Source organism: Salarias fasciatus, chromosome 18 (assembly GCF_902148845.1).
Source record: "Salarias fasciatus chromosome 18, fSalaFa1.1, whole genome shotgun sequence".
In the NCBI taxonomy this organism is placed as follows: Eukaryota; Metazoa; Chordata; class Actinopteri; order Blenniiformes; family Blenniidae; genus Salarias; species Salarias fasciatus.
Genome location: NC_043762.1, coordinates 14,458,538 through 14,484,621, shown reverse-complemented (window position 1 = coordinate 14,484,621; position 26,084 = coordinate 14,458,538). Strand labels below are relative to the sequence as shown.

Here is a 26,084-nt window from a genome sequence, read left to right as displayed (position 1 = left end):
TTCAGAGGCCGTGTGTTTAAACCGGCAGAGGTGACCCTCGACCCCCCGACCGCCCCCTCTTGGTCCATCTTTCAGCCACATGTGGCCGCTGTGGACTGAGTCAGCTTCACAAAATGTAATACCGTCTTTCCCGTGGCTGGGAGGTCACCTTACTCTTAAATCAAGGCTTTCAGGTTTTTCCTAAATGTTGCTCACAGTTCATATATTCCTCTGGGAGAATAAGTGTTGCTTTGCTTTTAATCATCTCCCTCAGTTGAGCCTGTCTTCACCATTCATTTGATTGCATTTTGCTAACTCCTTTATTTGCTTTCTGCAAAATGAACACTGGTCAACTAAAGGGAGAACTACAACACAGGAAATAACAGTAGTCAATTATTGGGTAATCTTTGTTGTATCATAATTGCTCAAACAACACCTTTGGCCGAGTGTTTTCCATTGTGTACCTGATCGATGCATTATCTTCAGATTATATAAGCAACCTTTAAGGGAGAATTAAGTAATGTAGAAAAAAGTTTGACCTGAAATGGCTCAATGGGTGTGATTTTCATCAGTTTTACAAGAGATTCTAATGAAATGTTCCATTTACACATAGTGAATGCACTTTGAAAGGTTAGCAGCGTGCACAGCTTGTGAGGCTCTGAGTCTGATGACTGATTTACTCATTCACTTCCGCTGAAGTTAATCAATTCAGCTAAAGTTACATCACTTACTTTGTGGAAAAAAGTTCTATGGTCTCTAGATGTCAGCAGTTTGTGAATGAAACAGGCGAGAGACGGATTTTCAAAAGTAGTACGAATAAAACTGCAAGGCAACAGATGAAAATGCATAATGCATCACAATATCAGCAACTAATACTGTCAATAAAAAGACTCACGACAAACGGTGTTTAAGGGCCAGATCTGTTAGGGAGTATTTACACACTCCTGAGACGCAAAAGATTTGGTCCTCCTACTGAAAAACACCTGCTCTTCCTGATGAGAGATAAAAGCCGATAACTGCTTCACAGCTCATGTTCACAACATCACAGCAAATCTACTAAGAATGAGAGATAAAGCATCTATTTATCTGTAGAAAAGCTTGGTGTGTGCTGGAGGCAAACCACAATTTGCAACATATTTTTTTTTTATTGGACCCGTTAAACTTAAACACGTGACTCCATAAATATATTTCGAATGAGTCACATGTGTTTATTACCAATCTATGTCATGGACCTTAAGAGCAATAAGTTCTACTCCAGGTTTATTGTACTGTGTATGATGGTCCTTAAGTTTTAAAGCTCGAGGGCACCATCCGCTGGTGTGTTTACGAACATGCATGTCAGCGCACACGGCCGCCTCAAAACACAGTAACTACAAAATGTACCAAATCTACAGAAAAAACTAAAATATAAGGAATATTTGTGGCCTGTAATTAACATAAAGTTTCAAAAACAAGTTACATTATTATTTTTTTTAAAAGAGTATTGCTTATATTGATGCATTTTGCAGGGAAATATCCCAATTGTTCAGTGGGAAATTAACATTTCATGAGCCCCTGGAATCATGACTTTGGGTTATGAGAACACTGTGAGAGCTCGACTTCACCATAGATCTTCATCTCAATACCAGATTTTGGGGTCCTCCATTTGTTTTCATAGTGTTCTTTTTTAATTATTCCCAAATTAGATGAACACGTTCACAGTCATTTAATTTCCTAGCAAAAAAAAATGAAGAAGTTTTTTGGAGGAAAGAAATATTATTAGCATTATGCTACTGTTGTTTTTCTTCTTTTAATTTTAAGAAATTCACCTTGATAGCTTTCACATATCATATGACTGCAATGATGGGCTCATTATCTTTCATGTGGCCTTACAGACCTTTGGATTGGACCCTCCGGTGACTGGTTTAGCCTCCCTGGCCAGATGAGAGACACCCGCACGTCTAATTGTTTCCTGAATGCAGCTGCTTTTGCTTGTATTTTTGAAAAAGTTTTAAAAAGAACTTGAGTAACTTTGGTTGACTTCATGACACATAGTTATGAAAATCATCAGTCAACTCACTGCACGTCAACATGTTTTTATCATAACATAATTAAGATATAACTAACAAAAGTTTTTCTTGCAAAGCGAAAATGTATTAGGACGTTAATGTAATCTGAATGTTATAGACATTGTAATAATTTTATTCTATTATTCAAGGTATGTATTTGCATGAATCTTCAGACGAGCAGTCGAAAAAGACAGAGATGAGTCCAGAGAAACATTTGCAGGTGAGTTTGTGGCCCTGAAGGCTGAACCAAATAGGATCAACACATTTTTAATATTTAGGGTTAAACAATAGGACCCACTGACCTTAAATAAAATTCAAAGTGAAAATAAATTGCTCAGATTTTTTTTAAACTACTTAAATCTGATGTTGTAATTTGTATAAGATCCTGATTGTCACACTTTTACTACTGTAAGGATTTATGCAAGTGACATTTTATCCCTACTGACTATATATATTTCTTTATTCTTCATATAAACATGTTCTACAACTGTGGTACAATAGTGCAGTGAGCTATCATGACGTTGACCCCTGGCAGTGAGTTGACATCATAGTGCAGCGAGTTCACCTTTCAGCGAGTTGACAGGAGCTCCTTCTGTCCGGTGTACGCTCATCAACAAAACGTTCGCATCTGTTCCGGAAGCCCCGCCCACTTCTGCCGACTGTGTGGTTTTATTCAGCTCCCACTGGTTGAGTGTGGAGTTATTGTTTTTTTTTTTTTAAACACACAGAGCCTGATGTGACATAAAATACTTAACAGATACTTCAGTAAAACACGCTGTGGTCAAAGTAAAACTTGAATGAAACTAAACAGGTCCAGGATCTTAAATGTGCACAAGTCCCTTTTCAAGCATTAATTCTGTGATATCAATTCTAAACTATTTCACCAAAACGACTAACACTTTTTTGTCTAATTAAGAATTTGTTGGCTGGTTCGAGTCGAGCCCGCGTGTGTGTTTTCTCCAGGTGCGTATTCCCCATAAAGGATGTAACTTTATTTAGCAAATTCCTATTTACGAGTATTTGATGTACGCCTGACACGAAATCAAGCATACCCGCCGCGGAGCTCCGCCTCGTCTCTTTAGCTTCCATGTTTACGATAGCACAAACCTGTGACTGTAGGTTTAAAGAGAGAATTTCTCCTCCTCACTGACGCATTTTCTTTATTTTTTTAATGGATACCCCTGAAAGCGTCCGTATGAATCCTGTTCCAGTAGCTGTCCCACTCGGTAGTCCGGTTGGTTGACGGTGATACGGCTCTAAACCGGCAGGAGCCGCTTGTTTACCGCATGCCCGTGGCCCGGTGGAGTTCGGTTCATCGCCACAGATCGGGGCGCAGTTCGGGGGAGCGGAGCCCGGGTGTCGGAGGGTCCCTCCGGGATGTGCTCGGTGGTCGGATGTGACTCGTGGCGTCGCGGCGTTGAGCGCTTCCGGCTCCCGGAGGACCCGGAGAGGAGGCTGGAGTGGGTCCAGTTCGTGCTGGAGGTGAACGGACAGCGTCTGAAGGAGTCCTCCTGGACCGAGATCAGCATCTGCTGCGAGCATTTCGCCGAGGACTGCCTGGAGAGCCCCACCGTGTCCGCCGGAGAGGCGCGGCTCAAGTCCGGCGCCGTGCCGTCGCAGATGGAGGGCAGCACCGAGAAGTGGACCGACAGCGAGGTCCGGGATCTGCTGCACCTGTTCGGCTGCAGGGAGATCCAGCGGGACGACACCAGGAGGAACCTGAAGGTGTACGCCAGCATCTCTGAACAGCTGGCGCTGCGGGGGGTCCACCGCACGGCCAAGCAGTGCCGCGAGAAGATCAAGAAGCTCAAGCAGGACTACAAGAAGGTGAAGGATCAAAACATCAGGAGCGGCTACGAAAGGAAGACCAACAAATGGTACGAGAAGATGGACGCCATCCTCGGACACCGGCCGGAGTTTGCGGCCAATCCGGCGGCTGCAGCCGGGCTGGAGGGAGTCATCCCCCAGAGCAGAGGCCGCAGCCCTGCTACTGACACAACCATCAAGGCAGAGGGTCGGTAGCAAAACCATAAACACTGGATAAACATGGAGATATTATAACCGTGCACTGACATCCTACAGGGGCTGCAATCATTTAATGTAGTATATTGGAATTAATGCAGATATTTAATATACTACACATTTCAGATGTTACCAGATAATTTTTCATCATTACCAGTCTGTTCAAGAGATAGTGGTGCAGTGGTTAGCACTCTCACCCCCCCTGCAACATAGTTACAATTCGAGTCCAAGCTTGGGGGAGTTTGCATGTTCTCCCAGTGCAACATGTGGTTAATGGTCAAATTTAACCTCAGTCCACATTTCAGAGTTTCTGCTATGATGGTTTTATGCTTTAAGTGGTCTTACTATGAAGAGAAAAATCTGATATTTTATCTAAAATATTGTTCTGCTCTGTTTTGAAGCAGCTGCACTTGATGGGCCAGAAGAAGGATTTTTAAATGAAGCCCCTTCCACCAGCAGCATATCCACAGATTGTTCGACTTCAGGCTCTCCTTGTCCTCCGCCAACCTGCACATCTCCTCCTTGCCTTTCAACCAGCAGCTCCAAGCCATCAACCAGCTACACAAGCCAACCCAGCTCTCCTTTACCCAGACCAGGTGGGAGCACATGTACTAAACTGTTTACTGTGCCATGTAATACGTTTTATCTCTGCATGCTTGATATATAAGACAGGAATTGCTGACACATTAATATAATGTAACAGAAAACACACTAAATCTGCAACTCCTGTCTTATTTTTTAAATTTTCTTTTAGCACGGAAGAGAAAGAGGGAGGAGCCAAGCCTGCAGCGTTTGGTGAAGCAGCTGCTCCAAAAAGACGAGGAGGACCGCCGAACCAGCCAGAAAACCATGAATCAGCTGCTTGCGATGCTCAAGGAGCAGAATGCCAGAGAAGCCGAAGAGCGCGAGCGACAACGGGCCGAGGCAGCTGAAGAAAGACGCAGACAGGATACATTTCATAAATTGCTCGGCATGTTGCTTCTTAGATTGACGGAAACCTCACAGCAACCAACACACCCTACATTGGACTGACTTTTTCTGTACAGAAAATCCCAAAAATCTCAACATGTTGAACGTATGTATATAGTTTTGTTTAAAAATAAAGATATTCCAAGACATATAAATTACTTCCCATTTGAGTATAATGAAGCCATGAAAGGCTGGGAGACATGTAAAGTAGAAAGATGCTGAGAATTTTGTTTTATCTGTTTATCCAGGGTCTGCCACCTATTTAAACATTTGTTTTAGTTTATTCGTACCTAAATAGTATAGTGCAGGGCAGGCAATGCAGTGAAATAAACCGATATTCTGCTGGTGCAATAATACAGAAACGACAGTCATATTTAAAACTTAACACCTTGTCTTAATTCATGACCACTGAGAAGATGGGAGCATAATTTTCTGAATGCTTTACAAGAGCACGATGGCAGTTCACAATACTAAGGAGAGATCTTTCAGAGGTTTTCACTGAGTTGCATATCTTGAGGTGGTAAATAACAAAAAGGTGGAGGTTGAAAAACAGTTTTCCTGATCATTCAGCCAGCATACACTACGCATGTGTGTCAGGAGAATTTTTGCGAAGCAAAACAGAACAAAAACAAAGTCAAAGATCTTAGTTAAGTTTTATTTGCAGCAAGGAACTGGTTCAGGTACAGTGTTTAGTAAAGAATCAACTGAGACACAGGAGAGTATAATTTTTATAAGTGAGGTGGGGCGTGTCCGAGACAAGAACTGTTTTTCAAAAGTAGTTCTCATAACTGAGTCTCAGCTGCATCTGACAGCCTAATATTGTTACCCACAGCTGTGTAAATCTTCAGATTAGAGCGACGGCGCAGTGCAGTTTGTTAAATAGTATTTTCTCATCAATGAGCAAAACGGATCAGCATTACATTTTAATGAATTACATGTTTGACTTTAGATTAAATTCTGTAACATTTTAAGAAATAATACAGTAACAACTTAAAATGTGAAAGTTCCAGTGTACACTGATAAATTATGAGTAAATTTACATTATGTTAAAGTTCATAACTCTTCATGTTATGGAATTAAATATGTTTACAGCGTGATATTATGTGATACCGAATTACCACATCATCATTTGACAAAAATCTGCTTTTTAGAAGCTCCTGCTTGAGTAGATTTGGGCTCATGGACACAGTTTGGTTATTTGAAACAATAACAAATGAGAGGCAATAACACATCAATGACAGAAATCTTAAACAAGGCTCTGGTTCCATTGCGGCAAACCATTTAACCTTTCAGGATTACATGTAACACTACTTAATTTAGTTATTTTACCTTCGGTCAGTCGAGAACAAGTTCTCATTTACCATGATGACCTGGTCAAGAGGCAACAAAGGGACATGAAGAAGAACACAGAAACAAATATATGCATACAGTACACACAATAAAACAGTGTCACACAACCTTCAAAGAAAGAAAGTAGTAATAATAGTGTTCACAGTGATTTACATTAAGAAACAAATCAATCAAAGCTAAAAGCAAGTGCAGTGTTTCTTCATTATTGGCTGTATGGTATTTGTAGAAGAGGAGAGTGGAATAAATGTAGAAAGCTTTCAGTCCGGTTGCAGATGATTTCAGTGATTGGAAATAGAAAACTTAAATAAGATAAGGACTGACCAAAGGAGGTTATGACCAGACTGATAAATCCACTGGAACTGAGATTTGTGTAGTGAACAGCTCACCAAGATACAGGCTTTTTAATATTGCTATCACATGCAATCCCGTTTCGTGTTACCTAATAATTTATCTTATTTGTACAGTTTGTCTGCTTTTTACACTTTATATTGATGCAAAATGGGAAGAGTGCCTATAATTTAAATATACGGGACACATAATGCCAATAAAACTATCCATGATGTTAAAATCTTCTTGCTATAGATTTATACATGTTTACAATGTTATATAATGTGATGCGTACTTACCACTTCGTAATTTGGCATCAATGTGCTTTTTGGAGGATTGTGCTGAGGCAGACTGGAGCACACAGACACAGCGTGGTCATCTGAAACAATATTAAAAATGAAAGGTGAAATGACACATGCCATGGAATGTCACAGGGGAAACCTCTCAAAGTTTTATTACCACACCGTACAGTACTTATTTTCGAAAAACATTTTAATCAGGATTTATGCATTTAAATTACACTTTTAAGCATTTAAAAAGGACAAGTTACTTACAATTATCCATCGTTTAGCCATTAATTTCCTCAATGACAAGGTGTCGATTTGATGCTCACCTCTTTTCGCACATTATTGTTCTATTAGAAACACTGTCTGTGGTGTTTATTCTCATTTTAAATATTTTAAAGCCTGTTTGTTCGGAGAACTGAACACTGCCATCCTCCATTGTTGTTGTGGCGCGCAGAGATGACGTAGACTGACGCTCCCAGGGCGTCATCATGGACTTCCCATTTGTCTCTACAAACAAATGTCAAATTTTCTCAATATTACGTGAAAATATATCCACGCATAACGCAGGCGTCTTAAAGATTTTTTTCCCCGGAATATCAACAAATCCGAGTCCACTTTAGTTTCTCTCTAAAAAGAGGTTCTGAAGAGCAGGCGCGAGCTGCTTGTTTATTCTGTTGTCAGATGATCTCGAGGAACCACTACGAGGATTAAACATCTGTCTAAAATCAGGAGGAGGCGCAGAAGGATCCGGGATGTGCTCGGTGGCCGGATGCAACTCGTTTCGTCGCAGCGCCCAGCGGTTCAAACTCCCAGAAGATCCGGAGAAGAGGCTGGAGTGGGTCCAGTTCGTGTTAGAAGTCAACGGGCAGCGGCTGAAAGAGTCCTCCTGGACTGAGATCAGTATCTGTTCTGAACATTTTAAAGATGACTGTTTTGAAAATACCACAGCAGAGACTGGAAAGGCTCGGCTAAAGTCTGGAGCTGTCCCATCACTGAGTCCTGAATCAGATGCAGAGGTGCATCAGGTGAGACAGGAATATGCAGTTGCCACTTCAGTGAAATCCAGATGTTGTGATTCAGGAAAAATTATTATTCTTTTGCCTGGTACTGTACTACTTTATCCAATTCATGCTCGGGAGCACTGGAACGTCTTCCTGTTGTGGTCTCAAGACCAACATTTTGAGGTTTTTGGATGCTCTGTGTTTGTCCTGTCATTGACCCATCCAGCGGTGAAACCTGCATTACCACATAATTAGATGGGATTGGCTTTAGTACCTCTGAACAGGATGATGCTGTACAGAACATGGATGGATGATTTAATTAAAAACAAGATATATGCTACTCAAGCACCAGTGTTGTATTTTGTTGGATTTAAAGGCTGTTTTGATGCTTTGCGCAGGAATCTCATGAAGCTACTGAAACTTCTCGCTGTGATCAACCAGAAAGGTGTGAAAGTGACAGTTCACTGTCAAAGTCAGAAACGCCTGACACTGACATCTGTAAGTTTTGATTTGTTGTCTATAATTTAAAAAAAAAAAATGAAGTTAGAATTTGCTGAAATATTTTCTACCCATGTTGATGATAAACCTGAATTTATTGCAGTTCCAGAAAGCACAGAGCTGGACAACGTACCTGATTATGGTCAGATGCTACAGAAAATTGTGAACATTGAAATGATCAAAGAAAAGTAAGTTATACAGTCAGCTCCCTTGAATGTTTATGTTTTTAAACCTGTGACCTAACTGTGTTTAATTTCTACCTTTCAGAGTAACACTTCTTCGGATGAAAGGGAAGTACATCGTGAATGAAAACCAACTCCTCCAGTTGTTTAGCAGTAAATGTCCAAGCTGTGATTCAAAAATAAAGGTTGAGAGGGTCGTCAGTGGCGTCCTCATCATCTTGAACCAGCAGTGCCTTCAGTGTGACTACAAGAACCAGTGGCACAGTCAGCTTAATGATCGCTTCACAACAGCTCACCAGGTAAGACACCAAGATTTATTTAACAATAACGCCCACACTCTCCCTCGTCTGTGCGGTCACATACGAAGCCACAGTCTCAGCTGTGAGAGATCCGAGAACCAGTCACATTTGTCCAGCTTAAGCTAGAAAGGAAAAAATCTAAATCTGTTTGTGTTGGATTCACTACTGCAGTCATCTACTTTCTTTCTATTGCATCTAAACATCGATAACACTTTCTAAGTTTTTGTTGTGGAAATTCTATTAATAAATGCACCAACGATTAGTTCCTTATTGATTCCTTTTATTCCACTTGCAACAGGAGAGAAGTCACCGCTGCTCAGTTCAGCGTGAGTTCTGAAGTTTTGAGACTGATATTAAACCCTGTCCTGCCATTCTGAGCCCCTGCATCCAGGGGCAGACATTCATTGTCATTAACATGTCTTAGAGAGGCTGCCCTCAGTCAGGAAGGGACACATATTTAACATGTGAAGTGACAAAGGAACAGAAACTCCAACAACCCAACCCACTTCAACCCCCTGTGGCTGCCGATGCATCAGAAGAATAGCATACAGACCTTTTGGAGATTACACCCGGTCAGGGGGAGGCACATCTGCTTAACATATAACAGGACAAACAGGAAAGAAACCCCCCTGTGGGGTTACTTCGTGTCGGGAGCCCAGGGGACCCACTGATAGCTGATAACCACTACATGTATTAAATACTCAAAAGTTTCAATCACAGTTTTACATTTAAAAATGACTCTCTTCATTCAAAATTTCAATCACTACAAATGATTATTCAACATTTATTTAAGTTATTTACTCAAATTGTCAAAAATACCCATAATAATTGCTTTAAAAGTAATTAAAAATTACAGGTTATCTTCATTTGTGAAGCATTGAAAAAAAAAGAACAAAATGTTTGACAGATAAATAAATTCATCATAATAAAACCTACACTACACTCTTTTTCCTCATGATTTGTTGTTTTGAAAAATCATGACATTATCTTGAGGTATTCATTATTTAATTACTTGTCTGAAAGAAAGAAAGTTTCCTTTATGGAAAAAAATCAAAGTAAATAGATACATTCTTTTAATTTTTTCACCACTTTTCAGTTTGATACTATAGAGCTTGTTTGTTTTCTGTAATATCTTTTATTATGACAATACAGGAAGTCTGACATCCAGCCAAAATGTGCTCCTTTCTGTGAAGCAAACTGTGTAGAGATTCCCTGTGTATGTGAGAAGTGACTGCTCTTGGAATGTAAAATACATTCATTTGATCTGTTTTAATGAATAACCTTGATTCACCATGAAGGAAGGAATAATTTTGTTAGCACCCTGGAAACTCAGGTGAATTGGGACACATATATTTGTGTTTAAACTGAAATGGAAATACTGCTTTCTGTTCTTTCATTCTTCACAGTGTGTTTCACCAGATCCCACCAACAGCAGCAACAACGGTGTCAGTGAGATCGTTGCCGTTATGGATGAGGAGAGTGAGTCCGTGACAGAAGCAGAGGAGTGGAATGGTCCCAGTGATGCAGATTCATCCGATGGCGACTGGCATCCGGTGGAAAATAACGAGAGTGCAAGTGAAAACACTGGACATGATGTTCCTCAGCACAAACACAGCCAGCTCTGCCCGGATTGTGGGAAGTTCTTTCGCAGACGGCACAATCACACCTGTGAGCACAAAATCAAGCCCTTTTCCTGCAACATCTGTGGCAAGAGGTGCGTCAGCGAGGTTTCTTTGAACTGCCACAGCCGAATCCACGACGCAAACTACGAGCACCGCTGCAAATACTGCCACATTACATTCAAGACAAAGGTGGACAAAGTGGCGCACGAGCAGATCCACGTCACTCAAGGAAAGCCCTATAAATGTCCAGACTGCTCAAAGTGGTTTGCCACAAGTCGGCAGCGCGCCAACCACCTGGAAGAGCACAGAGGCCCCATCCAGCTGAAATGTCACGTCTGTGGAATCCAGTTCGCACGGGGATGTTCTCTCCAGAGACACTTAGTCGTGCACACCGGGGAAAAGCCTTTCAAGTGTCCGGAGTGCCAGCGCGGCTTCAACCAGGCGAGCCACCTGAAGTCCCACATGCGCCTGCACACAGGGGAGCGGCCGTACAAGTGTGAGCACTGCGACAAAAGCTTCAACCATAACGTCAGCTTGAAGAGTCACCTGACAAGCTACCACTCGTCAAGTCCTGCACCTCAACGCAAGAAAAAGGTGTTAAAAGAAAGAGAAAGTGACGCCGTCGATGCTGAGAGTGATAGAAACAGGACAGATATGAACTCGGGGCTTGGTAATGTTAATGGGGGGCATGAGACAGAACAGGGGATGCAGAGTGAGACAATGTATGGATCTAGGAAAAAGAGAAGCTCAATTCCATCCTTAAGAAAGCCAAAGAGTAACACGGCAGAGGAAGAGCAAAGTTCTAACAAGAATCCTACAAACATAAAGCAGAATAAGTCAAAGAAGAAATGTCACAGTGATAAGTGTGAGGATGACCTGCTTGAAAGTGACGCATTCTTCGACTCAGTGGAGGAAGAAGAAGACAAGAGCAGCGAGAAAGTCACGGCGAGTGTGAGACGATCCAGAGGAACGACAAACGCTTCAGACCGCGACTCTGATTTTGACCCAGCTGAAATGAAAAAAGCTAAGCGCAACAATCGACAAACGCCTAACGGCTCAAAGAGGAAGAGAGGAGGGAAAAGAAAGAGTGACTGAAAATACTTAAAGAGACACACTGAGATAGAAATGTTATTGATTTGAAGTCCTGTGTCACACAGAGTAGGGCTTTGTCTTATCACGCATTACATCTGGTGGACAGAAATGTGGCCTTATCCTTCAACTAATGTTTTTTACTGCTGATAATGAGTAATCCTGCTGACTGCATCAACAAACATTTTCCTTCCAAAATACAACCAGTCTGAGAGTATATTCCTGGATAAGAGACACATTTTTCACACCGCAGCAGACACTGGTACAATGATTATTTCAGTGTGATCTATGACAGTGTGAACCTAAACAAACCATGTGAACAGCAGGTTTTAAACTACTATTGAACAGACAGACTGCTGCAGCCTGTGCTCCTGAAGAAGGAAGAAACTCACCTTTCTTGTTTTTTCTTTTAATAAATTATTTATTTATCTTGAGTCTTTATTTCCAAATATCACTTTGAGAATCTAATTTGAGTTGCACTGTTGGAAAAGTGAATCACCTTTTGGTTGCATTTTTGGAGACTCAATCCCGTACTTGAAATGTCTTTGAGCAACACACTGCTTTGCATTGCCACAATCAACATTGGTGTGTTTGAATGGGTGATTGTAGTGAACAATGCAACATACTTTGGGGACTGCTGAAGCAGCAGAGAACCATTTAAAATTTTATATAACCCACAACATTATTATATCAGCTGTTAGAACTCTGACATAAAATGACATGAAAGCATTCTGTATGCTGTTTTTGTTCACAATTTACAATCGTTTCAAAATGCCAGAGTATAATGTGAATTGTTTTGATATGACAGAAGTTGTAATGATTCTATTTAAATTTTTAAGAGAGACAGGCCTCATCAAAAGAATATAACTGGTAAAGATAGGATAGTGCCTTTCTTTCCAAGTGGAACAAATGATTAACTTCTGTGGTGGACTAACTTCCATAATAGCCTTTGCAGTTGCGTTGACCCTTTTGGTTCAACATTCAGCTCCGATAATTATCTGGAATGATCTTTTATCTACTCTGATTCCAGAACAATATAAACAACACACCAGAAGAGAAATAAAAAAAGGAAAGGACATTATACAGCCTGGAGAATATTTGCAACATGGCTTCGGGTCAAAGACATTAGTAATTTCACAACAGTGATAAGTTACAAATAAGTTCACAGTGAATAAAAAGTAAGTTTATTTTATGGTAACAGTTGTTAAAAAGCCCATCAGTGTGAGACATCTTCACAAACGATCGTTTTGGTTAGAGCAGAGTGGGGGCTCACTCCTCTATAGACAATCTTTGACATTTTTTGTGTCGGTGGAAAACACACGCGGCAGAAAGGTACGAAAAAGTAAATGAAAACGCCGTGTGGGTTCTAAAACGTTTTCGCCCTGGTGTATTTTCATCCTTGTGAGTATTATCTGTAGAAAGCATTTGTGAAGTGGCCAGATACGCTTTGAATTATTACTTTGAGCTGGTTAGGAAGCTGGAACACTTTCCCATGAGCGGCCACACGTGCTAGTTGTTTGTGTTTAGCACACCATGCATGCTACAGCAGGGTCAGCTGGTTTTATCTAAAGTTTCAGCAACATCAGTATGGTGAATACGTGTGTTTGTGCAGGACGTACAAATGCATATCTCTCCGGACATCGTGTCCACGTTTTCCCGAGCAAGAAGAGCCCTGCTTTCGGTTCCTGGGTGAGATTTGTCCAGGCTAAACGCCAGGACTTCACTGCAGAATCCTTTCATCCCAGAAACTTTGGAAATGGACTACGTGTCAAGTGACGAATCCGACGATTTTGGACCCACGCCCTTTCCCTATCACTGACAAAGTGACAAAAGCTCAAATATACCTTTTTGTGTCTCTGCCCAGTGACTGGCTCCCAGCTGTTAGCATCGTAGTTAGCTTGGCTCAATTGCTGGAGGTCAGTAGGAGTCAAAGCTGGACGGACGAAAGTGGACAAAATACTCCTTACACCCAAGGGATGGCGTATTAGCACGAGAAGTAAATCCGAATGGTTATAAAAAAAATTAAAATACGTGTTTTCTTTTCGACCCGTTAATATTGGTACACACAGACCTGCGCATGCGCAGTACTCAGCAGAAGGATATACCAGCACACAGCTGTAGCAGCTGGAAGGAGCAGTAGCATATAAAAGTGTGCCCGGTGCGTTTTGCAAACCAGTGACTTTTTTGGTGAAAGGAAAAACATCATGCCTCGGAGATGCCTTATCCCATCATGCTTCAATATTCAATCCAGACCTCGCGGGACAACGGTGAGTTTTCATCGTTTTCCAGCCCGCAACCCGCAGCGCCTACGTAATTGGATGATAGCTCTCTACCTGGACCCCGACACACCATACCATCGCGTGGAAAACCTGATGATTTGCTCAGCCCATTTTGTAAAGGAGGATTTTATTGAAAAAACGGAGCACAGGACTGGTTCTAAAAGATATTTTCTCAACGATGCAGCCGTCCCATCTGTTGGCCTTCCCCGGCCACAAACAGTAAAGCCCGAGGCTCTGGTAAGTAAAACACGTTTCTCATAATATGAAATGCTTTTGAGTTTACTGCAGATTCAACTCTAAACACGCTGATGGCTCTTCCTTACATCACTGTGTTGCTGCGTCTGGGGTCCATATAATGAGTGATAGGCTTATGTGGAGTATATAAGTGATGCTTTTTGTATTTACACAAACGCGTGTTTACGCAACGATAAGGAGCATTTGGTGACTTAGGGTTAGATGCAGAAGTATGCAACTTTTTTACCTCAAATGATTTTCAGAATGCCTGTGGGGGTAAACAAAGACTTTACTTGGCGCGGTGATTCGCCGGTCCCTCCCCTCCCCCCGGGGTCTGTGTCCTGAAAACAGCACTTGCAAATCTATGGCGTCATTTTAGTGCCAAAATTCCGCGCGCAAAAAAATCAAAATCGCGCACAGTTAACCCACTCTCTGTGCGCTCGCGATGCCTCTCCGCGCGCGCGTGGACTCTTTCTGCGCACGCGGGGTCACTTTCTACGTGCGCGACATCACTTTCTGTGCGCGCGCGATCTCTTTCTGCGCACGCGGTGACATGTCTGAGCTGTCTTCTCGCGCGGTGGTGTTGAGTTTTGGCACTCAGGGGGCGGGCTTTGAGTTGACGCCACTCAACCCCCCTCTCCTTTGTGATTGGTTTCTCTAAACGTCTACTGTCTTCCGGTCAGAGCCAATCAGAGGTTAAGTAGGGCGGGTAGTCATCGTTTGGCGGCAGAATTGGAAAATTGAGGAGTAAAATTCACATAACATAACCTCCATACAGTGATTTGATTACTGTGGAGGAGACCTGGCTGTTTCCTGGGAGGAGAAATAATGAATAAAAACGTTTTCATGGAGCCATCAATGCTATCTGTCTCAAATGTATATGTAAATTATATATGATTTATATCTGTTAGTGTATATCTGTTATTCATCTAATTATAAATCTGTCTTAGATTTTTTTTTATTACATTTAATTTGTATCAGCTAGTGTATATCTGTTATTTATTTAAGTATATCTGTCTTAGATTTATATGTAAATTATCTAATTCATATCTGTTAGTTTATATTTGTTATTTGATTATATCTGTCTTAAAATAATATTTAAACTCTAATTATGTTATTTAGTTTATATCTGTTATTCAATTATACCTATCCTACATTTATAGTTAATTTTTTCTCCTTTTTTTCTGTCTTTTTCCCTCTCTCTCAGATTTCATTTGATTTTATGCCAGGATCAGTGAAGTACTTTTGCTTTTTTTTTTCCTTTGTTTTGAGCAGGTGATATGTTGATAAGTTTCATAAGTCACAAAAGTAATAGACCCATTTGAAGACAGTAGACGTTTAGAGAAACCAATCACAAAGGAGAGGGGGTTGAGTGGCGTCAACTCAAAGCCCGCCCCCTGAGTGCCAAAACTCAACACCACCGCGCGAGCAGACAGATCAGACATGTCACCGCGCGCGCAGAAACAGCTCGCACGCAAACAAAAAGTGATGTCGCGCGCGTAAAAAGTGACCGCGCGCGCGCAGAAAGAGACCACGTGCGCGCGGAGAGGCATCGCAAGCGCACAGAGAGTGGTTTAACTGTGCGCGTTTATGATTTTTTTGCGCGCGGAATTTTGGCACTAAAATGACACCATACAAATCATAGACGGATTACTGCACGGGCAAAGTGGGCATGTGCCCAGGGCCCAAGAGCCAATAGGGGCCCTCGGCCAGGCTTTTAATTTTTTTTTTTTTTGTCCAAAACAAAACAAAAAAAGTATGTACAACGCAGAGGCGGAATTTACGTGGGGTTGGTAGGTTATGAAAACCCACGGGCCCTCTTGTGGTGAAATCCACTGCCGAGGATTTTTGTTTGTTTGTTTAAATCCGAGGCGGAGTGAGCGCAGCACACGGGGCCCCGAGGGACGGCCGACATCACTCAATTTCAATGACAAATTAAAAGTGCTACACTAGACGCTGCAACGACAGAGTGTCGAAAATCCCTAATCTACCTAATGGGGCCCCACGACTACCCGGCTTGCATCAACGTGATGCATTACATACAGTCAATACGACGCCATGACTGCATTTGCACTTCATGCCACTAGGTGTGCTGTTTGCATGTTCAACCTTATTTTACACAGACACCACAGAAGAAGGGCCCCTGAAGTGCAGGCTCTCTCTGCATGTTGTGAGAAAAAGCTGGCAGGACGTGGTAATATGTTCAATGATGCGATGCAGCGTTTTTTCAGTAAAAGAGAAGAAGTGAACTTGTTACTCTTGTTGTAACCGGGTTGAACCGATAAAAAGTGGTTGTAAACAACAATGGTCCACATGTAATGGGCTTTATGTTTGCACTTATGAGCGTTTCCCATACATTTGTTAACTCTTGATTATTATTATTGTTATTATTATTATTATTATTATTTACTGCACTTTTTGGGCTTTTTTTCTGTCCTCGATTCTTGTATGCCAAACATGCAGGCCCCTTTGACACATATGAAAACCCATGTGGAACACATCCCTGCTTCATCACAACCGTTTGTTTTCAAAATGGAGAAGCAGGCGCTCAGCGGTTTGGAAAAACGAAACCTAAGGAAAGAAAAAGAGGAGAAAAATTCTGCTTTTGTGCAGCAAATACCAACAATTTCAACATTTTTCTCAAGAAAACAGACAAGATGATAGTTCTACTCATAACGGCAGTGGCAGCAGGACTTTTCCTCGAGGAAGGCCAGGAAAAAGCCAGCAGTTTAGGTAAGTTTTGGTTTATTTTATTTGAGGTGTGTTTTATTGTTAGGTGGCCTTGGATCATTGGGCCGAGTGTCGTGGACAGCGCCAGAGTTTTTTTTTTTTTTTTTTTTTTTTTTTTGTGGTTGTGTATTGCCCAGTGTTATGTGTGTGACGCACACTCTGTTTGTATGGTGGCCGTGGGCCCATGACAAGTTTGTGTCCAGGGCCCTTGGTGATGATAATCCGTTTATGTCGCAAATGTCTCAGACGCAGCCGGAGATCCGGGGGGATTTTCGTTGTCAACAAACTTCCATATAACAGGGACCGATAGAGCCCGAAAGAAAAAGGTCCATGAAATCCACAAAACGTGCCTATTTTCCCTCATACTGCTCGTCCGCTGTAATCCAAGTGTCCTGAGCGGGTAACATCCATAATTAATTCGAAACAAGGTCATTTAGTACATTTTTCGAGCGTAAACAGTGCTATATCTTACTTCCGCAGTGCACGTCTGCGCGCGCACCTTGAACTATGGAAGCCGCGGCAGACCAAGGCAGACGCTTGCGCGCTTTCAGGGACTACTGTGCTAAATTGCAAGCGTAGAAGAAGTTCCGCTGTTTACACTCTGCTGTGAGCCTGACGAGGAGGAGGTTAGCGTTTCCCAAGTTAGAAAAACTTGATAAATCATTAGTCAAATTAAAAACTTGGTTCGAGTGTGTGCCTATCCTGGGTGCTTCAATCAAATGAAGAGCAGGTGCCTGAGGAGATCCCGTTCCGTGACTTTCCACAAGTTACCTGTCCAGGACCCCGAAAGGCTAAAACTGTGGCTAGTAGCTCTTGGCAAGGATATCGGGACAGCCGCCAACGTAGATTCGCTCAGGGTCTGTAGTGAACACTTTTCAAAGGATGATTTCCGAATGTGTAAAGGAAGACCTTTATTAAAGACAACAGCTGTGCCGACCGTGTTACAGGTAAGAACAGAGACGTACCATATCGATCATTTATTTACCTTACATGTTTTATTTTAAATAACTTTTTTTGAAAACGTGATCATGTTAAAAAATGTTTAATGTCAAAAATACCTTGATTTTGACAGTAGTCCATGAATTTTTACATAATTTTGGCCCGTTATCCCAGTCATTTCACTTTAATTGTGTTGTTATCGTTCAATATTTTTTCTTCAAAACTGTACCACAATCTAACTACTTACTAACACCCCCTCCACAGTTCATAGTGACATCATTTTAATTTCATTTAAATATTTATGCAAATGTGAAGATGGCAATTATTTATTTAGTTTCACACGTGAAAATACAGACTATAAATGTAATATTTTTATTTCATGTTCATAGTTCAAAGTGTTGGGAAATGTTGGACTGGACTGCAAATGCCGTCATATCCACAACGACCAGTATTCAGAGGTGTTAAGAAAATATTTTTGAAAATACAGTTCATATTTTTAACAGATGATGTCTAAACCTGACAGGTTAATTTTTATTGACAAAGTATTCAAGTTGTTACAATTGTAACAGTCTACAACTAAATTTAAAGAATTTTAATTAAAAACTAAGCCATTACACAGCATATCAGACAATGTAGGCACAGAATGGGTGATATAGGATATTTCTGAGTTTAGAACAGTTTCTGCACACTAGACACGCCTGCAATTATTTATATTGTCTTCATATATCATGTTTGTTATTGATCAATGTTCAACATTTCAGTGCTACATGAAACATTTCTGGCAAAAATAGTCTATCATTGCATCTGGCATTTAAAAAATGAAAATATCTAAGTGGCTTAAATTATTGAGCAATATGATCATACATCGATGACACAAACACATCCTCATTTCCTGCATTGTGGTCCACGCAGTGCTTTCAGTATGCACTTCTTTCTGGAGCCTGGACCTCCTCATTCAGACACACTGTCTGGAACCATTTCTGGAGGACATGATGACTGCAGTATGTTGGAAATCAAGGGAGTAATAATTGATCTGACTGTGTGTGTGTGTGTGTGTGTGTGTGTGTGTGTGTGTGTGTGTGTGTGTGTGTGTGTGTGTGTGTGTGTGTGTGTGTGTGTGTGTCCAGACAGAGAAAGCAGAGCATCTTAAAGATGTCAGTCCCAGGGTGGAAGGAGGAGCAGGAGGAATAGTGAAGAGTGAGCCGGAGGAGGACCTGAGTGCACAGGACGGTGTTTCCAGGATTCCAGTATCCAGGTATCAAGGAGCAATTTATACACATTATCTCAAATACTTCTGAATAATGTACTGAAAAGTGTTTTATTAACTATTTTATTTAATGGTCAAAAATCACAAATGCAATATTAAACACTCATATTTATTAAGATCAGATGGTTTCTCCCCTGTAGGAGCCATTTGTAATTTCTATAATTTGACCTCTAGGGGGAGCAGGGTGTTTTGGAAATGCATTAAGAGCACACAGGTGACGAGCTTCAGGTGTGTCGGGCCAGATTGGAAATGGGCTGTACACCCCCTTCTTTTTGATCTTTGTTTTGATGCATTGCAGCAAAAAAATAAATAAAAATCCTGATTTTGCCAGTTCAAACAAGCAGAGCCATTTATTTTTACTTTGCAAAAGACATTTAGGTCTGAGAGAATTGTATTCATTTAGAAAAGTAAAGCATCACCATTTACTGTATGAATAATACTTCATTCTAACTAGGAAAAATGTGTTCAAAGTTGAAGTTGATTATCTCATAAATTCTGAAATTTCTTGTTCAAAACTGCTCAGTTTGGAAAAGCAAAGCATAAGCTTTAAGCAAAATATTTTGGTTTACAATTAATTGAAAGACCATCTTCTTGGTGTTAAAAAAAAAGATTTTTGACAATGAATAATTTTGACAACTATTTTACTAACTCGGTGAAACAGAGAAAAGTCCATTTTAAAGAAAGGAATAACTTATTTTGTGTAAACTCTTGTCATTATTTGTTCATGAAGGTAGCAATGGTTATTTCAGGCTCAGATAAAACAGCAGAATGAATTCATCCAGTTTTATTATTTGTCATAAGTGAGAGATCACAGTGTTAAAAGTTCAGCAGAATTCTGTGCTCATACACATTTTTCTGTCTGGCCTCTTTAAGAGACAGAGAGAGCAAACCTGAGTCCGTCATGTGCTCGGTGGTCGGTTGTGACTCGTACCGTCGGAGTGCGCAGCAGCTGAAGTTACCAGAGGACTCGGAAAGGAGGCTGGAGTGGGTCCAGTTTGTTCTACAAGTCAACGGGCAGCAGCTTAAAGAGTCCCGCTGGACTGATATCACCATCTGCAGCGAACACTTTACAAAGGACTGTTTTGTAAAGGCGGAACCGGAGGCTGGCACAGTGCAGCTCAGGCCCGGTGCCGTCCCATCACTGTACATCAAATCTGAACCAGACGAACCTGCGGAGATCCCCGTACCTGTGGTGAGTCTGCTGTGACCCTCCTCCATCCTGTCTGTGGACGCAGCACTGAGCACTGCATCAGACGGCTGTGAGATTCAGCACACTGTTAAGGCCCGTCCATGCTTCACATGTCCGCGTGGGTGCGCGTTGCGCGTTGGTCCGCGTGACGTAAAAATCGTCATGAATTCCTGTCCGCTAGGGTCCGCGCGGACCGGTCCGCGGACGTCCGCGCAGCAGCCAGAATTTGAGACCGCGTTGCGCATTGCGCGCAGGTCGCGGAAGTGTACGCATGCGCCAGAGCGCCATAGCAAACAAAACATGACGGTAAAAGTGAAAGTAGACGGAGCTCCAGCCTGATGGCTCCACTTAAAGACACGGAAAGAGTGAAAAACTGGTGGAAAGAGAGAGAGACTGTCTGGAGGGAGGAGAAGGTCTGCAGACAGAAGTAAAAAAGTAACTAATCGCTCCGGCGCCGCCCCCGCGATTCAGAAACAGAAAAAAAGGGCTAAATAAACTTTAATACTTAAAGATAATGTACTGACAATGTATGTGCTAAATTTTCTCTATATTATCCGTACTAAAGGAGCAGATAAACAGTCTGTAGAGCCGGAAAAGCTTGTCGAGGCTGCGTGGATCACCGCGCCTGCACGAGACGCGTACAGCTGAGCTCAAAATGTAGCATGGGAGAAAGCGCGTCCGCATCGGTGGTGCGCGGACCTTCCAAAGCGGACGCGGAAACGCGTACATGTGAAGCATGGTCGGGCCTTTAGCGTAAATGCTCTCATCTGTAGTGTTAAAGTTCTTTGCTTCTTCCTTCCTTCCTGCTTTCCCTCCTTCCAGCTCGGTCCTAGTGAGTTCACATCCTTTGCCATTAAATCTGAAGAAGATGAGCCTGTGAGGACCCCTGAACATGTGGTGAGTCTGCTGTGCCCCACTTCTGTCCTGTCCATGAACGCACCACTGCATCAGAAGCCCGTGAGATTCAGCAGCGTGTTAGCATAAATGTTCTCATCTGTAGTGTTAAAGTTATTTCCTTCTTCCTTCTTTCCTTCCAGCTCGGTCCTAGTGAGGTCACATCCTTTTCCATTAAATCTGAAGAAGATGAGCCTGTGAGGAACCCTGAACATGTGGTGAGTCTGCTGTGCCCCACCTCTGCCCTGTCCATGAACGCACCACTGCATGAAACGCCCGTGAGATTCAGCAGCGTGTTACCATAAATGCTCTCATCTGTAGTGTTAAAGTTCTTTCCTTCTTCCTTCCTTCCTTCCTTCCTGCTTTCCCTCCTTCCAGCTCGGTCCTAGTGAGGTCACATCCTTTGCCATTAAATCTGAAGAAGATGAAACTGTGAGGAACCCTGAACATGTGGTGAGTCTGCTGTGCCCCACCTCTGTCCTGTCCATGAACGCAGCACTGCATCAGATGCCCGTGAGATTCAGCACACTGTTACCATAAATGTTCTCATCTGTAGTGTTAAAGTTCTATGCTTCTTCCTTCCTTCCTTCCAGCTCGGTCCTAGTGAGTTCACATCCTTTGCCATTAAATCTGAAGAAGATGAACCTGTGAGGAACCCTGAACATGTGGTGAGTCTGCTGTGCCCCACTTCTGTCCTGTCCATGAACGCACCACTGCATCAGAAGCCCGTGAGATTGACAATATCCCACATGTGCAAGTAACTTTATTCATCATTTCATCCCTTCCCGTGACATAAAACCTATTTTCTAAAGTAGTTCTAACTGCAGTTTAAGTGAGTCAGAGTGGAGTAAAGTTGTATACAGTTAAATTATTGGCAGCCTAAAATACTTGGTGTTGTGATCCCAGCAAATCTGGAAGAAATTGGTTTCGTAAATTATGATAGTGAAATGGGAAAGATAAATAGAATTTTACAAGTATGGAAAAGAAAATCCTTAACATTTTCTGGGAAAATATCTATTATCAGTTCCCTTATTATTCCCCAATTAATTTACCTTTTCATCAGCTCAATTTCAACTCAATCACAACCTTTTTTAAGGTCTATTAATAGAATGTCTTTGACTTTGTCTGAGATGGCAAGCCAGAAAAAAAATCAAGAAAAAGGTCTTGTACACTGAATATAAATTTGGGGGTCTGAAATTACTTAACCTTGAAGCTTTATGCATGTCATTAAAAGCAGCAATTGTCCCAAAGATATACAGACGTGGACAAAATTGTTTGTACCCTTCGTTTAATGAAAGAAACATTCATGGTGATCAGAGAGACGACCTGAATCTCACAAAAAGTAGTGATAAATAAAACTTCTATGACATTTAACCAATTAAAGCCAGACATTGCTTTTAAACCATGCTTCAACAGATTTATAAAAAAATAAACTCAAGAAACAGGCCTGGACAAAAATGATGGTACCTTTTAGAGAAGACAGAAAATGATGTGACCAAAGGGACATGTCAGTCCAAGGTGTGTCCACTAATTAGCATCACAGGTGTCTACAATCTTGTAATCAGTCAGTGGGCTCATTGATAGGGCGGCAGGTAGTCACTGTACTTTATCCATTTTGAAAATGTAAACTGAATTGGTCTATGCGCATACATTTTTGTTGTACCATGTGTAGTTTTTGTGGGAGGTAAGGGTGAGTGGGTTGTATCTTGTATTTATGTTGTCTTGTTTGTTTTGTCTCATAAAATTGATTAAAAAAACACACACACATAGACTGTGTACTACTACAATTCTTGCAAAAATGAACACATTTCACTCTTCATTTCAGGGAATTCATTCAGAACCTGTGAGAGATGTGGTGGTGCGAAAGCCAACAACAGCTGGCAAGAGTGGTCTTCTGTCCACATTGTACCAGGCTTATGCAGGTAATAATATTCAGTGTTTCACTTTTGCTACAGCTAAATGGTAATGCCTCTGTATAGTCATGGCCCAATGTAATTACATTTTCCCCAAAATACGAGGGGGGACCCAAAAGAAACTGGACTGTGGTTATAAAAAAAAAAAAAAATCACCCCAAGAATGATTTCAGACTTTTGGCCCTTATATGTCGCTATAGCATAGCCTTAAGCATAACTGTGAAAAATTTCACCTCCCAAAGACACACAGGCAGCTCACACACAGTGTTTATGTTATTACAGTCCCGCTCCCTTCTTCGAAAAATCCCAAAATGGCGGAACCCGTTGATGAGCGAGACCAGCGCACTAGCATCAGATTTTGTTTTCTACTGGGAAAAACGGCAACAGAAACACTCACCACGATCCAGACCGCGTACAAAGATGAGGCTCTGGGGAGAACACAGGTCTTCGAGTGGTATGGGCGCTTTAAGAGTGGTCAGATGTCCATCGAAGACTCGCCTCGCTCCAGCCGACCCTCCACCTCCCGCACAGAGGAAAATGTCAGCAAAATCGAAGCTGTGGTCATGGCAGGTCGACGCAGGACCATCGATGAGATCGAGCATTTGACAGGAATCTCCTGGAGCTCCTGCCAGAGGATCCTTCATGAGGATTTGGGCTTGAGGCGGGTCGCTGCCAAAATTGTCCCACGCCTCTTAACCACGGAGCAGAAACAGGCTCGCGTGGACATGTGCCAGGAGCTGAAAAGGCAGCTGGAGGACGATGGAGGGCTGTTTGAGAAGATCATCACCGGGGACGAGATATGGTGCTGTGGTTATGATCCGGAGACCAAGCAGCAGCCCACCCAAGGGCGCCATCAGGGATCACCACGGCCGAAGAAAGCGCGTCAGGTCAGATCAGCGATTAAGACCATGCTGATCTGCTTTTTCGACATCAAAGGGATGGTCCACAGCGAGTTTGTACCGCCGGGGCAAACCGTCAACCAGGACTTTTACCTGGAAGTGCTGCGGCGGCTCCGGGAGGCGGTCAGGCTGAAGCGGCCGGCGCTGTGGGAGAGCGGGGACTGGTGGCTCCATCATGACAACGCGACGGCGCACAGGGCTCTGCGCGTAAAACAGTTCCTGATGAAAAACGGCATGGCCCTGCTGCCCCATCCGGCATATTCCCCCGATTTAGCCCCGTGCGACTTCTTTCTCTTCCCAAGAATAAACAAGGAACTGAAGGGGTGGAGATTTGATGACGTGGAAGAGGTGCAAAAAAAATCGAAGGAAGCCCTTAAAGGGATCATTTCGCAGGAGTATGCCGACTGTTTTGAGCAATGGAAATTCCGGCTGCAGCGCTGTATTCAAGCCGAAGGAGAGTACTTTGAAGGTGACAGTTTTGATTAAATGTGAAAATAAAAACATAAAAAGTTATAACCACTGTCCGCTTTCTTTTGGGCCCCCCTCATATAATCATGGCCCAATGTAATTACATTTTCCCCAAAATAGAAGCACAAATAAGTACGGGCTTTATGTATCTTGTTTTTTTTAGGACCATTTCCTGACCCTGATCTGATGGCGGCTGGACCCAAGCTACGTGAGGAGCAACCCCAGCCCCTCATTACTCTTGTATTGGATGACTGGTCTGAAATAGAGCTGGTTCCATCTAAATTTGGCCCTGTCCCACGTGGATGCCCCATGTCTTACCTTTGTCCACCTGAATCATGAAGCACGTGTTAGGAAGTAGGTTCTCTGTTAAGTGGCTGTATGTGTGTGTTCCCGTGGTGGACATAAAAGGTTAAACGTCTGCTGCGCCTCGTTATTTAAAATACACCACAATGATTATTTTTATTATTTTGATATTAATTACACAGCTCATTTGATATTTCATTCGTTAAATGAATTATTCAGAACAGGGCCTTGGCCATGGCAGTCAGGGCCCTGATTGGTAATAGTCTTACTAATCTTACTGTATAAAATTTAAATCCAATGAATGGATTGCTTATTGATAAAATATCAGTTGAATTAAGTGTGCTTGCTGCAGTCTGTATGATTTCACTTTTTCTTATGTGGTTGTGTGGCGAGAATCCAATCCAATCCCCACAAAGGAACAGTAACAAAAGAAGCAGCTACAAGTAAATCAATAAAACTTTATTTATACATCAATTTTCATACAAAACAATGGAGAAAAAAGTACTTTACAAACATAACATGAAAGGAATCATGACCCAGATCCTCTCCACTTAAACTCACTCACCCGTGGTCTGTAGTAGTTACAGACGTGGACAAAATTATTGGTTACCCTTTGTTTAATGAAGAAAAATTCTGTGGTCAGAGAAACAACTTGAATCTGACAAAAGTACCTTGTAATAAATAAAAATTCTATGAAATTTAACCAATGAAAGTCAGACACTGTTTTTCAACCATGCTTCAACAGAATTATTAAAAAAATAAACTCAAGAAACAAGCCTGGACAAAAATGATGGTCCCCCTAGAAAAGACTGAAAATGATGTAACCAAAGGGACAATCAGTCCAAGGTGTGTCCACTAATTAGCATCACAGGTGTCTGCAATCTTGTAATTAGTCAGTAGGCTTATATAGAGGGCGACAGGGAGTCACATGAAGTGGACCACACTCAGCATGGACCAGAGGAAGCAAAGGAAATAGTTGTCTCTGGAGATTAGAAAGAAAATTATAGACAAGCATGTTAAAGGTGAAGGCTGTGAGACCATCTCCAAGCACTCTGATGTTCCTGTGACTACAGTTGCACATATTATTCAGAAATTCAAGATTCATGGGACTGGAGCCAACCTTCCTGGACATGACCTCAGGAGGACAATTGATGATAAATCAAAGAGACGTTAAGATGAATGGTAACTAAAGAGCCCAGAAAAACTTCTAAAGAGATTAAAGGTGAGCTTCAAGCTGAAGGAGCATCAGTGTCGGATCGCACCATCCGTCGTTGTTTGAACCAAAGTGGACTTCAT

The 26,084-nt window shown here is 42.0% G+C and overlaps 3 protein-coding genes across 8 annotated transcripts; all 3 read left to right on the top strand.

Moving 5' to 3' along the window:
• Positions 1-3,115: 3,115 nt before the first annotated feature.
• Positions 3,116-6,567, top strand: LOC115405945 (uncharacterized). Of its 3 annotated transcripts, XM_030115756.1 has the most exons (4): positions 3,116-4,041; positions 4,451-4,645; positions 4,804-5,089; positions 6,556-6,567. In XM_030115756.1, exons 1-3 carry the CDS (start codon positions 3,405-3,407, stop codon positions 5,079-5,081), a joined length of 1,110 nt encoding a protein of 369 aa, XP_029971616.1. In that variant the 5' UTR covers positions 3,116-3,404; the 3' UTR covers positions 5,082-5,089; positions 6,556-6,567. The 3 variants fall into 3 exon arrangements, with proteins under 3 accessions (XP_029971616.1, XP_029971615.1, XP_029971617.1); XM_030115755.1 differs by lacking the exon at positions 6,556-6,567 and having other exon boundaries at positions 4,804-5,384; XM_030115757.1 differs by lacking the exon at positions 6,556-6,567 and having other exon boundaries at positions 4,454-4,645; positions 4,804-5,383.
• Positions 6,568-7,495: 928 nt separating this feature from the next.
• Positions 7,496-12,107, top strand: LOC115405944 (zinc finger protein 37-like). Its single transcript, XM_030115754.1, has 5 exons — positions 7,496-8,007; positions 8,382-8,481; positions 8,585-8,669; positions 8,749-8,962; positions 10,369-12,107. The coding sequence occupies exons 1-5, from the start codon at positions 7,735-7,737 to the stop codon at positions 11,677-11,679; spliced, it is 1,983 nt and encodes a 660-aa protein (XP_029971614.1). The 5' UTR covers positions 7,496-7,734; the 3' UTR covers positions 11,680-12,107.
• Positions 12,108-13,020: 913 nt separating this feature from the next.
• LOC115405626 (uncharacterized) lies at positions 13,021-25,026 on the top strand. Of its 4 annotated transcripts, XM_030115256.1 has the most exons (9): positions 13,021-14,189; positions 18,983-19,110; positions 19,996-20,314; positions 21,134-21,208; positions 21,349-21,423; positions 21,584-21,658; positions 21,799-21,873; positions 23,031-23,127; positions 24,649-25,026. In XM_030115256.1, the coding sequence occupies exons 1-9, from the start codon at positions 13,878-13,880 to the stop codon at positions 24,822-24,824; spliced, it is 1,332 nt and encodes a 443-aa protein (XP_029971116.1). In that variant the 5' UTR covers positions 13,021-13,877; the 3' UTR covers positions 24,825-25,026. The 4 variants fall into 4 exon arrangements, with proteins under 4 accessions (XP_029971116.1, XP_029971117.1, XP_029971118.1 ...); XM_030115257.1 differs by lacking the exon at positions 21,584-21,658; XM_030115258.1 differs by lacking the exons at positions 21,349-21,423; positions 21,584-21,658.
• The last annotated feature ends 1,058 nt before the right edge of the window (positions 25,027-26,084 follow it).